General features: G+C 39.4%; 1 protein-coding gene across 6 annotated transcripts in view; it reads left to right on the top strand.

Annotated features, from left to right (window-relative positions):
- The first annotated feature begins 1,714 nt into the window (after positions 1 to 1,714).
- Positions 1,715 to 13,197, top strand: part of PRDM15 (PR/SET domain 15) — a 47,018-nt gene continuing 35,535 nt past the window's right edge. For 4 of the 6 annotated variants that reach the window (XM_087937653.1, XM_087937652.1, XM_087937651.1 and 1 more), the window contains exons 1-4: positions 1,773 to 1,867; positions 8,046 to 8,082; positions 10,852 to 10,945; positions 12,550 to 12,703. In XM_087937653.1, coding sequence (XP_087793779.1) covers positions 1,787 to 1,867; positions 8,046 to 8,082; positions 10,852 to 10,945; positions 12,550 to 12,703 — 366 coding nt within the window. In that variant the 5' untranslated portion in view covers positions 1,773 to 1,786. Of the gene's footprint in view, positions 1,868 to 8,045; positions 8,083 to 10,851; positions 10,946 to 12,549; positions 12,704 to 13,197 lie in introns of all 6 variants that reach the window. The other 2 variants (XM_026713586.2, XM_026713589.2) reach the window with 1 other exon arrangement.

Here is a 13,197-nt window from a genome sequence, read left to right as displayed (position 1 = left end):
ACTGATAGATTCTCCTGGCTTTATTTCTCCATCAGACTAGTGTCATCAGCAAGTGTATGTGTGAGGATTGTTCTTCTTAAAGCATGTAACTTTAAAATCATAAGTCATGGGAATGCTCCATCTCAGGCCTGTCAAACTAGTGGCTGATCAGATATGTCACATGCAGGCCACACCCACCCTGGTTCCACCCCCAAAAAATCACAATACGTCATGATCCAGCCTGATACAATCAAGCTTTGCACCCATGCTCCATATCATTAACCCGTTTTTAAAAAATATGGATATGAATATTCCACTAGTTTTTGACATATTGATGGAGCAAATAATAATATAAGCTAGGATGAAGCAGGAGAAAGCTGACAGGACACATTTTGAGAGCTACCTCTCATTTCATTCTAGCCAGTCTTCTACCCTATCACCCTCTCAGTTGGGCTATCTTTGGATAATTTTGGGCCTTCTTGGGCTAGCAGGAGAACTGGCAAAATTCTTTGACATTTTCAACCCAGATCCCAAATATACCAGATTGGTAAGCCCCGCAGGGAAGTAATGGTGCTGATAATGAATGGCCAGTCAGCAGCACCTAGAAAGAGCCCATATAATGTTTAAAATGATGTTCTGCTTTCCAAAGTAATAAAGACAATGCAAAACACAGACACGTAAAATTCTTTGTTGAAAGAACAACTTATTTCAGACAAAACCAATAGGGCTCTCTCTCTCTCTCCAGCTTAAATTCAATGAAAAGTCCTTTCTTAAACATTTATTTTTTGATAGAAGGTCCTAAGGTAGAAGTGCAGGTCAAATATTATGGGGCAGAATCCGGATGTTGTTTTTTTCTGCCAAGTTGAAATGGACACAGAAGTTGGACCTCAGTGACCAGAGAACAGGTTCCTCTCCCCAGTAGCTTCAGTTGACCAGTAGGTACTACCAAATATGAGCTCCTGGCCATCAGTACGAATTATATGCACTGTAGTAGGTGTTCATACATCAAGGCTTGTGTCAGGGGAAAATAGAAAAGTCTGATTTAAATGGAAACAACTGTAGACAAATTAAGGTTGCCTCCATAATGGACTGGGGATAAAAAGTTGTCTCACTGAGGATCTGTCCTCTAAAAATAGTGGGATGCCTTTGTACTATGGTTAACAGTGATGAAAAGCGTTCAGTCTGGAAGTCAGACTGGTCATATTGAGACACACAACACATTCGTGAAATAACAGTTTAATTGGAATTTCTTTATTCATTCAATTTATATCCTAATTACAAAAATGAACGGAAAGCTATAGCTTTCAACTCCATTCTCAATGCCACTATATTCTCGTATTTTAAAATCGTCTCCAGTGACAGTTGACTTTCGCTAGTAACTTGAAGGAACTGCATTAACACAAACTAGCTTCATCACATTAGTCTGCTTGATCAAAAGTTGGATGCTATTAGCTTTTATTCGTTGTACTGCTTTTAGGTACGGTAATCCACTTCTATTACCAAATCTGTGCGTTCGCATTCTGTTAATGCCAGAATTTCTCCCGGACTTCGATATGGAATTGCTTGCAATTCCAGTGCTTAATGTCCCAATAGCAGCTACTAATTCACCCCTTTCCTTTCTGTGCTGCCGACCAGCTTGGCTGACTGACAGTTGTCAGTTTTATCCTCTATCTAGTTCGCCCTAAACTACAATTCCCACGATGCTTTGCGACGTTACGCTTTAGTTTCCGGTGGCGCGTGGCTTCCGGCTCGGATCGGAACCTGGAGTCCGGACTCGATCCGGGTGTCAACATTCCAAAAACAGGTAATGCCAAGCCCTTGCCTCGATCCGCGTGTCTCTCTTACTGCCGGGACCTGCTCCTTGTCCTGTGCGCGGGACCCAGTGCCGGTGAGCCCTTTTCCACCCGGGGAGTTTCCCAGGGCGACGCGGCGGGGTCCCTTCTCCGCCCGGGCTGCCGCCTCCTCCTCCCTCCCCTCCGTCCCGCTCGCGTCCTCCACGCCGCCTGTTCTTTGTTACAGGCAGGAGCCGCCCGCGGCCGCGCGCACTGTGGAAGGGTGAGGCGGGTCCGAGGCAAAACCCGGCGGAGCCGCTCCCGGATCCCCGGCCCGGCCCGACCCAGGCAAGCCGCTGCCTCCCTGCGCGGAGGCAACGGGTTTGCCTGCTGCTGCCCTGGGCTGTCGAGGCTCCTCCGCCCTCCCCCCAATCCCGCGCTAGAACGGGTGGGATAACCTGAGGCACAAAACGAACCGTCCGGCGAGCGGCGGTGGGTATCCCTTGCCAGCCTAGTAAGGGCATGGGGTTTGGCGTGTGCAGGAGGAGGAGGACGGAGCCGCCTCGGATCCTTCCTTTCCTCCTCCTCTCGCCCGGATTTAAGACTCGAATCGTCGGCAAAGCAAAAAGGAAAAAAAGCCAGGCGCTCTCTAGACTGGCTGGGTCGGACACAACGTTCGTCCTTCTCGTAGTGGCCAGAACAGAACCGCACCACATCTGGAATGCAGCGCTTTTACTGCTGCAAAACTCACCTGTTCAGTTCTGCGGCGGCATGTTCCAAAATCCACGAAGGGCTTTTCCTTAGCCGCCGAGACGGGAAGGGACCACCTCTTTGTCCCTTTTATGCAAAAGTTTATTATTCTCAAACTTCATATGAAGGAATTTAACCCAGCGAACGTATCTCATTCTTTTAAGCGCAGTATGCAAAGTAACTCCAAGCACCAATTGCATAGATAAGCAAAACCATGGAAAGAATACTTGAAACCTTAAGCAAAGCACATACTTTTACCATTTTTTCCCCTCTTATGACCACAGAGTAAGAAATGGAATACTGTACTAATCACTAGTGATTGGATAGTTCTTAAGGTGTGGATAATATTAAACATATGCAGACGTCATCTTTTGCATCTCCTCTTCTTCCACAGTAGTAAACATTTCTTCCTCTATAATGGAGTTAGTGATTACAGATTTATCAGGGATATGGAGAAACAGTGTCTGAATGGCATGTTAAGACAGCTTCAGCCTATGGTATTCAGTGGAACATCTACATGTGTACTGTATAGAATTCCACAATTGCCATTAAATATCACTAATTGTGTTTCAAAATCAAAATAATGAAAGATCAGCAGAAGTGTTTCCAAGGGACTGTACTGCTTGGACATTTTATATTACTTGTATTTAGGGCCGTATTTCACTGTTTTCTGAAAAAACTTAATAAATATGCTGCATTACATGTACTTTGGAAGAACCAGAAGAACGACATTTGGGCAGGGACACTTTTAATTACAGTTATATGATGTTTTAGCAAAACATATGTTTTTTTATTGCAGACTGTTATTTTTCAGTTTAACTCTCTGGATTTGCAGTGATATGTTTTCGTCTTAAAATGTATAAAATAATATCCTACATTCTCTAGAATTTTTCCTGTAGTTCATTTTATTTCAGCACTTTATTTCTATCTCATTTCTAAAGTACTAATAATTACTATTCTGTAAATGAACTAAATCAGAACTTAGAACTAAATTTGTTAACTGATTTACTTCCAGGTAAGTGAGTATAGTTTTAATTTTCTTTCTTCCAATCAGTTGCACTGATATATTCCACCTACTGTACTCTTGGTAATGGTTATAAATGGAATGACATTTTTATCACTGAAGCAATACTGTCAAAAGTGTAGTACATTTTTATTCGATATGAATGGGAAACGCAATTTTAGTAACTCTCTTTGGAGCCAGTAGGGGTCAGTTGTGTCACATTCATAAAAGCAACCAAGGCCTCTTTACATTTTAAAGGCATTGTTCAGGCTTAAAATTAAGGCAATCTTAAATACTGGGAGAGAGTACTGTAAGACATGAAGTGGATTTGGGCAGGAATCAATTCAAGTATGAATTCATATGTTAATCTGTCATCACCCACCCACACTTCATCTTATTTTTAATATAAATGAATTAAAAAATCTGTTGATTGGGCAAATAGTTTTATAGTATATGTTTATATTTTAAATCCTGCATTGTTTAGAACTGATGTTAAACAGTTTGTTCAGATGGCCATCTTTTTCCTCAACACTCACTTATGACATAATGATATGACTCTTCTGATTGTGTTTTTATAATTATTAGATTTTCATCTGATTTATCCTGAAGAATAATATACCACTGAACAGTTTAGTGCAATTATTAAATATTTTTACCAGCTGATGTTATTTCTTCAGTTGGTGTCCCTATTCATATATACTGTTATTAAACAACTATCATTACTTTTTATAGCAAATTGGGATTTGGCCATTGGTCTCTGAAAATAGTATTTTAAAAGATAATGGAGAACCATTTTATTCATAGAGACGTAAGGGTTTAGGATTTTTACAGGTATCCTACATTGTTTTTGTCATTTTGTTGGTGTGTGACTTTATAAGATTGAGTAGTAGTTTTTTTTCCCTTCATTGTCACAATGTCTGCTATGAAATAAGCAGAGCAATTTTGATCCCTTGCTTACCTGTCTTCCAAAGTTTATAGCAGAGTGAGAATTAAGGAGTTTTGTTTTGAAACAGCAGTTGAACATTCTTTTTGCAATTCTACTGGCTGAAGCCTCCGATAAAGTTAACTCTACCATTGGAGTTTGAGATTTATTCCTGAGTATTCATGTATCATGGTTTATGCCACTCAGAGAGTGTTCATCTGACTATAAAACTAACTTTTAAAACTGTAAGAACTAAATAAGTTCTCATAGCTCTCAACCCCCATGTCCTTTCTCCGGTGAAAACACATCATGATTACCAAAAGCTAGTGAAGATATAGCTATATAAAACAGTAAGAGAATATAGCTGTTACCCTAATATTTATAAGCAAGCGTCACTGAATTCACTGAATTTTTTTCAATTGATGTGTGTAAAGGATTGCACTATGAAAATTCTAAAAATTACACAATACAACCATACATATATTTTTTCAGAAAAAATGCTCAGAGTATATTTGTAATACTATAAAACATGCTGGGAATCAGCCCTGCTGAAATAATAGAATCCTGTAGAGTAGGGGTGTCAAATTCACGTCACATGTGATGTATCAGGACTTTTTCTCCCTTTGCTAACCGCACATGATGCATTTGGTCCACGGGCCGGGAGTTTGACAGCCATGTTGTAGAGGTTTACAGTTTAAAAGAAAAAAATCATGTAAACTATGCACTAGAAGGAAGGTAATATTCTCTGTTTTAGAATTAGATCCTAGATGCTTGAATCTCATAGAATCTCATTCTTTTGTTAGGGTTTAAAAATGGTTTCTGTTTTGCAGAATTGTTACTGGTGAATACAGTTTCCCTCCAGCTAAATAGATTCTTGATATCTCACCCATCCAAACTAAATCTTTGGGTAGGAATGGTAGGAAGTAGTGTAATTTTGTAGCACATACAAAGAAGATTCTGGAAAGAGATTGACTACTGTCCCATTGTGTGACTATATTATGTAACTCATCTTCCAATGATAATTCCATAACAAGCAATCAAATTCATGGAATAAATGGGCAAAATCTAAACACTATAGCAAAAACAAAGAATTTTACATCTAAAAACTCTTATGTAGTATGTATACGGAATTGTCTGTTAACAGTAGCAGTATTATTTTGACAAAGAGCAAAATGTTGGTTTAAAGATTAGACATTGGAGCAAAATGAACTAACTTCAAAGATCAGCTCTATCAGATAATTTGTCAATTTTATTTTATAAATTTTCATGCCATCGAGTTAATGGTAACTTGGTGACCATTCAGATAGATTTTTTCCATGAGAGTCTATCCCTATGTTAAAGTTTTCAAGTCTTGAAATGATGTACCCATTGCCACTGTAAGTGAGTCTATCCATCTTGTTGCTTTTGTCCTCTTCTATTTGCTTCTGCTTTTCCCATCATTAAAGCCTTCTCTGGAGAATTAAGTCTTATGCAATGATCTATGTTTTCAGCCTGGGTTTTAGTAAACTAGTATGAAATAGTTGAATAGTATTTAATATATCAATTGGGCATACATGCAATGGGAAACACGTCTACTGTCAGTTCCTGTTAAGAACAGTATTTTTCCAATGTTCTTTGGATTGCAAAAAAATATACTTTGCAATTCATATAACAATTTAGCTCCACTGGAATATGACTGATGAACCGTTCTATTAATCAGTTGTTCATTCTAGATTATTAAAATGAATTGAATGCTTTTTTAGTTTATCAAGATCAACCTGGAGCTACAAATACTCTATTTTTATTTTCTGCATTAAATCATTTTTCTTCACATGAGTTTTTTTTAAATAAGTGTACATTTTATGTTTGTGAAAGGACTGGACTGCATACTTTGAATTGACCTGCACTGTAAAATAATGGTTTTTTGACCGGATGCAAATTTCTGCCTATCTGGTGATTGCACCACTTGTCTGTTAAATAAATCTGGGAGGTTTGTTTTTTGTTTTTTTGAGAGGGTCACTTTAGGGATAGGTGTGGTTCATGGAGTGTCCTTTTGTTGCAGCAGAGATACATGTTACACCCAAGGCTTTGTTTTACACAATGTTGTGAAATATATTTCTTTCATTTTTTAAAAAATAACACAGTTTTAAATATTATGAAATGTGGTTTTGGAAATGTTCTTGAAAGTTTATGGGGCAGAGGGAATGTGTTTTTCAGCCAGGTTCCCTGGTGTTGACTTTACCCTATACAAGAATATATTTCTCAAGAGAATTATCAAACGTTCCTACTTTTTCCAAAGTGAAAAGATGCTTCTCTAAACCTCAGTAAGGTTGTCAAATTTGACCCTTTTTCATGTGAATCTTTTTTGTAGTACCCTTACAGCAGTGTTTCTCAACCTTGGCAACTTGAAGAGGTTTGGATTTTAACTCCCAGAATTGAAGTTGCTGGCAGGGGAATTCTGGGAGTTGAAGTCCACTCTTCAAGTTGCTAAGGTTGAAAAACACTGCCTTACAGTCTATTTGAGAGGAAGGCAGTTAGACATACAGTAAGAATTCTAGTCCATGACTAAAGCAACCCTTTTTTAAAGTGTTTCAGTTTTAAAGTAATACTTTCCCTCTTCTTCAAACACAGCTTTTACCACAGATACAATCCAGCACAGTTCATCAACAATGTGATCAGGCCAAGTATTAGTTGAGCTGTTTTTCTCCACTTTAGGTTGCTGTGGATACAAATTCTCCCTTCTAGTTACTGGACACTATTTTGTCAGTAACATCTTGTTCTATGCAGTCCTCCATGCCTGCTAGCCCAACTGACTGATTTCAGTTACTGAAGAGGAGGAAGTGCTTGTGATGGTCATAACCTCTTCTCTGTACACATGAAATACTGTTTCTGAACATGGACTGAACACTTAAAGAGTGCTAAATCTGAATCTAAAAATAATCTACTGGCATTCCTCATCCCTTACTCTTTAGGCCTTTATTACTCAGTAATTAAGAAAACAAATGTCAGCATACTTTTCTGCCAGTTCAAGGATTGGTAGATTGCATCACAAGTGCTTAGAAATCTTGGGAATCAAGAAAAGGCATTGGAAAAGATTAGAAGTCTGAAATTTACATTGCTCCTTATTCATTCATTCATTCATTTACTTATTTATTAAATTTATATACCACTGTTGAGCAATTCCTATAGCCATAAGGAATTTCATAATATTGACTATATTGCAATATATTGCTTGTGTGTCTAATCACACTTGACCAAATAAAGTATGCAATTCAATTCAAGATGTGATTTTTAACTCGCATGGGTAATATGGCTGGTAAGTCATACATATGGAACTTAGTTTTGTATTATGGATAACATAACATAAGCATTGGTACGTTGGTATACATAATGATATACATGTCGTTTCTTTTTGGAAACAGTATTTCTTTTGGAATTCTTAGTAATTCAGACAGTCCTTAATATAAGCCTGTAGATAATAGAAAATCAGTGTATCATTGCAGATACTTCATTTTACTCATGTTGTGCATAGTTTTTAAGGCAGGAAAATTAGTGAGTTTTAAGATGGCTTAATTTTATGGAAGACATTCTAGAAATTCTAGTGATCTGATTGATATTTCTGTCTTTTTGGTTTTGGCAGATACCGGAAATGGCTGAAGAAGGTGGCGATTTTATATGTAAGTGCTCAAGAAGGAAGAATAAATCATTGCTATGACTTTTTGTGTCGTTAAAACTCAATTTGTCATTCTGTTCTTCTATATTACCCTGTTTCCCCCAAAATAAGACCTGGTCTTATTTTCTTTTGGGCTTGAAAATAAGCACTCGGACTTATTTTTAGGGAGGTCTAAATTTTTAGTGGGGCCAAAGGGAGTGGGAGCGCAGCTGCCACTCGCCCCACCCTCTCCATCCCACTGCTTACCCATGGCTGCCACGGGCCAAGCTCTTGTCATGCCCCAGCCTCCACCTGCCTACTGGCCCAGCTGCTTCTGGGACACTTCTCAGCTGCTGTGAGCATCATGTTGACTGCCATGTAGCTGCCCATGCGGCTGCTGGCCTTGGAGGGCTCTTTGCCCTCCTGGCAGTGCTGCTCTTGGCTGCCCAGCTAGGCTGCTCCTGCCTGGTGTGGGATGAGTTGTCCCAGATCGAAAGCCTCCGGTCCACCACTGGCCTTCCAGGGCCCCTTCACAAGTGTCCACAGGTGGATTCATGCCACTTGGGCTGCCTTGCCCATCACCTTTGGGCTGCTGAGTGCCAGCCTGCATGCTTATTCAGTGCTGCAGGCACTGGACTTACACCTACACTGAGCCCGGTGCCCTTCGGGCCCTGGCGGGCACTGCAGCTCTCTTGCCAGCTATGTGAGTCAGGCATGGGGCTGCCCTTGGTCGCCTTTGGCATCTGCCTCACCTTCAGCGGCTCTGCAGCCACCTCTCCTTCCGCCCGGCCCATACCACCGCCAAGATAACAGATAGCAGATAATCAGAGTTGGAAGGGACCTTGTAGGTCATCTAGTCCAATGCCCCGCCCAAGCGGGAGGACCTTACACCATTTCTGACAAATGGCAGTCCAATCTCTTCTTGAATGTCTCAAGTGATGGTGCTCCCACAGCTTCCAAGGGCAAGCTGTTCCATTAGTAGATTGTTCTCACTGTCAGAAAGTTTCTCCTTGTTTCCAGGTTAAATCTCTCCTTGTTCAGTTTCCATCCATTATTCCTTGTCTGGCATACAGGAGCTATAGAAAATAGCTTGACCCCTTCCTTGCTGTGGCAGCCCTCAAATATTGGAAGACCGCTATCATGTCTCCCCTGGTCCTTCTCTTTAATAGTCTAGCCAAGCCCAGTTCCTGCAACCATTTGTTGTATGTTTTAGCCTCCAGTCCCCTAATCATCCTGGTTGCTCTTCTCTGTACTTTTTCTAGAGTCTCAACATCTTTTTTATAATGTGGTGAACAAAACTGGATGCAGTGCTCTAGGTGTGGTCTTACTAAGGCTTTATAGAGTGGTATTAGTACTTCCCTTGATCTTGATTGTATCCCTCTGTTAATACAATTTAGGATTGCATTAGCTTTTTTGGCTGCTGTTGCACCCTGCTGGCTCATATTTAGCTGGTTGTCCACTAAGACTGCAAGATCCCTCTCACAGTTACTGCTATTGAGTCTGGTTTCACCCAGTCTATATGTGTACTTTTGGTTTTTCTTGCCTAAGTGTAGGACTTTACTTTTCTCTACATTGAATTTCATTTTGTTAGATATGTCTCAGTGTTCTAATCTGTCAAGATCCATCTGGATCTTGAGCCTATCTTCTTGGGTGTTAGCTATTCCTGCCAGCTTAGTATCATCTGCAAATTTGCTAAGTTCCCTTTTTATTCCCTCATCTAAGTCATTAATGAAGATATTGAAGAATACTGGGCCTAAGATGGAACCTTGTGGCACCCCTCTGCTTACTTCCCTCCATGTAGACTTAGACCCAGTAAGGACTACTGGTTGAGTACGGTTTGCCAGCCAGTTGTGAGTCCATCTAGTGGTGGTGCTATCTATTCCACTTTTTTCTAGCTTACTAAGAAGTAGGTTGTGGTCTACTTTGTTGAATGCCTTGCTGAAATCTAAATATATTATGTCCACAGTATTTTGCTGGTCTACTAATTTAGTCACTGTGTTGAAGAATGAAATAAGATTAGTTTGGCATGATCTGTTTTTAAGAAACCCATGCTGACTGCTAGTTATTACTTTACTTGTTTCTAGATGTTGGCAGATCTGTTTTTTTATTATCTTTTCCAGTATCTTCCCATTGATGTTAGGCTGATTGGTCTATAGTTTCCTGGGTCTGTTTTTTTTTCCTGATGGAAACCACATCAGCTCTTTTCCAGTCCTCTGGTAGTTCCCCGGTGCTCCAGGATTTTTGAAAGATATGGTGCAGTGGTTCTGAGATGACCTCTGCCAGCTCCTTTAAAACTCTGGGATGTAATCCATCAGGCCCTGGTGATTTGTTTTCATCAAGATCAAACAGGTGTTCTCTTACTATTTTTTTGCTTATTTTAACTTTTATTTCTGGTCTGTTTTTTACAGTTATGTTTTTGGTGGGTTGAGCTATAGTTTGTTTTTGTGTGTAGACGGATGCAAAGAATGAGTTAAGCAGTTCTGCTTTCTCTCTGTTGCCTGTTACTTCCTTGCCATCTTCTCTCTTTAGTGGACCGACTGTTTCCTTGATTTTTTTCTTGTTATTTATATGTTGGAAGAAACTTTTTTTATTATCTTTGACTTTTGTTGTCGTTCATTCTGAGCCTTTGCTATCCTGACTTTGTCTTTGCAGATTCTGGCTATCTGCTGGTTGTAACATTTTGCCTATTAAATGGGCTAATTAAATGCCACAATTGTTTGAAATAAAGACTCGAATATTCAGTATAGCTACTTGATAATATATGAGCAAAGGGTACCTTTCTTGTCTCTTCCAGGGTGTGAAGATTGCAATCAGTATCATGATTCAGAATGTCCAGACCTGGGTCCTGTGGTGACAGTCAAAGACTCCTTTGTGTTAAGCAGAGCAAGGTAACTTCTACAAAATTGCATTTTTGAAGTAAACCAAACCTATTTGGCAACATTTCAGAAGAGAAGCCTCTTTGTGAATTTGAATTTTGCTTTAGGTGTTGCATTTTAAATAGAGAATGTTCTAGGTCTTATGTTGATTTTAACTAATTCTAAATGTCAACTGAAATGAGCTAGTATGTGTAGTGATTAAAGAGTTGGAAATGGACTGGAGAAACACATGTATAAGCCTACCCTCAGTCATCAAAATTGACCAAATGGCTTTGGGCCAGCCACTTTCTTTTCAGCCTAGAGTTCCTAAAGGAAAGTAGTAGAATATAGTAGATAGTCATCATGGTCATTATCCGTGTCTTCAGGTTAGCCTCTGGAGTTTTTTTAATATCAAGAAGCCAAGTAGTGTAGTAAACTACTCAATTTCAACTAAGTGGAAATCCATGACCAATTACCTTTTTATCGGGTTAGAGAAGTATCCCAATCTGATGGCCTCAAAATGTGTTGTGGGCTACAGAACACAGCATGTATTATTCTTGAAGTTGTACCCTTTCATTCAGATGGTTATCAGGATAGGGGAGCCTCAGAGAGATGGCAACTTTCTAGGATTTACAGAAAAAGCAGAATGAGGGATTAGTGAAAGTTACAGTATATTACTAACATAAAATGGGAGCAAAAGAAGCCATGTTTATATAAAGAATACAGTTAGTCCTTGTATAGCAGCTACCTTGGACAGTGATTGTTTGCATTTATGACAGTGATGAAAAACTAACTCTGCAACCAATTATTGTATTTTCAGGTCTGTAAAGGAAAGGAAAGGTGAAGTAAGATTCTAAGCATAGCTGTAGTTTTCACTTAGTGACTTTCACTTAATGACCGAATTGATGGTCTCCAATTGTTGTCATTAAACAAGGACTAGCTATCCATATTTGTAAATCCTATTTTGAAAGGCCAATATGTTCCAAGAAGTGAAATCATGTTTTTATCTGTTTAGATAAAGACAAGCTAAAGTAAACATTACTAAGATTAGTTTTCTCTTGTCAGACATAGTAATGCTAAATTTTCAATAAACTTAACTTACAGTGGAGATTTGGTTTAATAAACCATATAGTCTGTGTGTATTTGAATTCTTACTAACAGATATAATTTGTAATGTGTCAGGAGTTTTTCAATTTTCGTTTTTGTGTTATAAATGTGCAACTCGAGTCACAACTGATTGAGCTATAGAGAAAGACTAATGCAGAAAAAGCTGTGAAAATAAATAGTTCCCACAAATTTTTCAAGCCTTTCCCATAATTGTTTCCAATAACATGCTTTTTATAGAGCAACTTTGGCTATGGGATAGAAAATATATTTTCTCACTTTCAGTCCCAGTTCATTTCAAATGACAAATGATCAAATAGCAGAAGATACATGGGACTCCTGTTCATTACCATACAGTAAGGTCAAAGAGTATGGCTTTTCTTTTATATCAGTTATTGTTTTGCTACGTGACATTTTTGTAGAGCATCTATCCTTATCCGTGTTAAGATGCTGGGTTCATTCTATAAGGGTTGAATTCTTTCTTTCATAACTATTGCCAGATATGTTTTAGTATCACAATATTCAATGTTTAGATCATCCCTTCCTTCCAACTTGGAGATCAGACAACTTGAAGATGGGACTGAAGGTGTTTTTGCAGTAACTCAACTTGTGAAGCGTACCCAGTTTGGTCCCTTTGAATCCAAGAGAGTTGCCAAACTAGAAAAGGAATTAACATTTCCACTGAAGGTACAGTGATTCCAAATTCAGGGTTATCAATTTATAAGGACTTTGAAAATATGGTTAGCTTTCCCTGATCTGATGTCTTCAAAACTGTAGATATAGAATTTCTAAGATGAGTATGGCTATGTTCATTAAGAATTACAGTCCAATGGTACTAGATGATCATTTGTTTATATATAACTTTCAGATAATGTGGAGAATCAAGATGGCCTTGGACAAATTTTATTCTCATAATCAAGTTCAGGGGTGTCAAACTCAAAGGCTTGGCGGGGGGGGGGCAGATCCAGCCTGCAGGGTGCTTTGATCTGGCCGGTGGTGCCACCCTGGAAACAGGGCCCAAGGTGCCTCTGCCAGCGAAAACGAAGCTTGGGAGGACTACCCACAGTTCCGTTTTTGCTGGCAGAGGGTTGCAGGAAGCCGTCGCAGCCGAAAATGGAGCTTGGGAGCCCATTTTCGCTAGCACAGTGCTTGGGCCACACAGGCGCCCCCGACATGAGTGA

This window comes from Pseudonaja textilis, chromosome 7 (assembly GCF_049901715.1).
Source record: "Pseudonaja textilis isolate UNSWEBS1 chromosome 7, rPseTex1.2, whole genome shotgun sequence".
Taxonomy (NCBI): Eukaryota; Metazoa; Chordata; class Lepidosauria; order Squamata; family Elapidae; genus Pseudonaja; species Pseudonaja textilis.
This window is presented reverse-complemented; position numbering and strand designations above follow the sequence as displayed.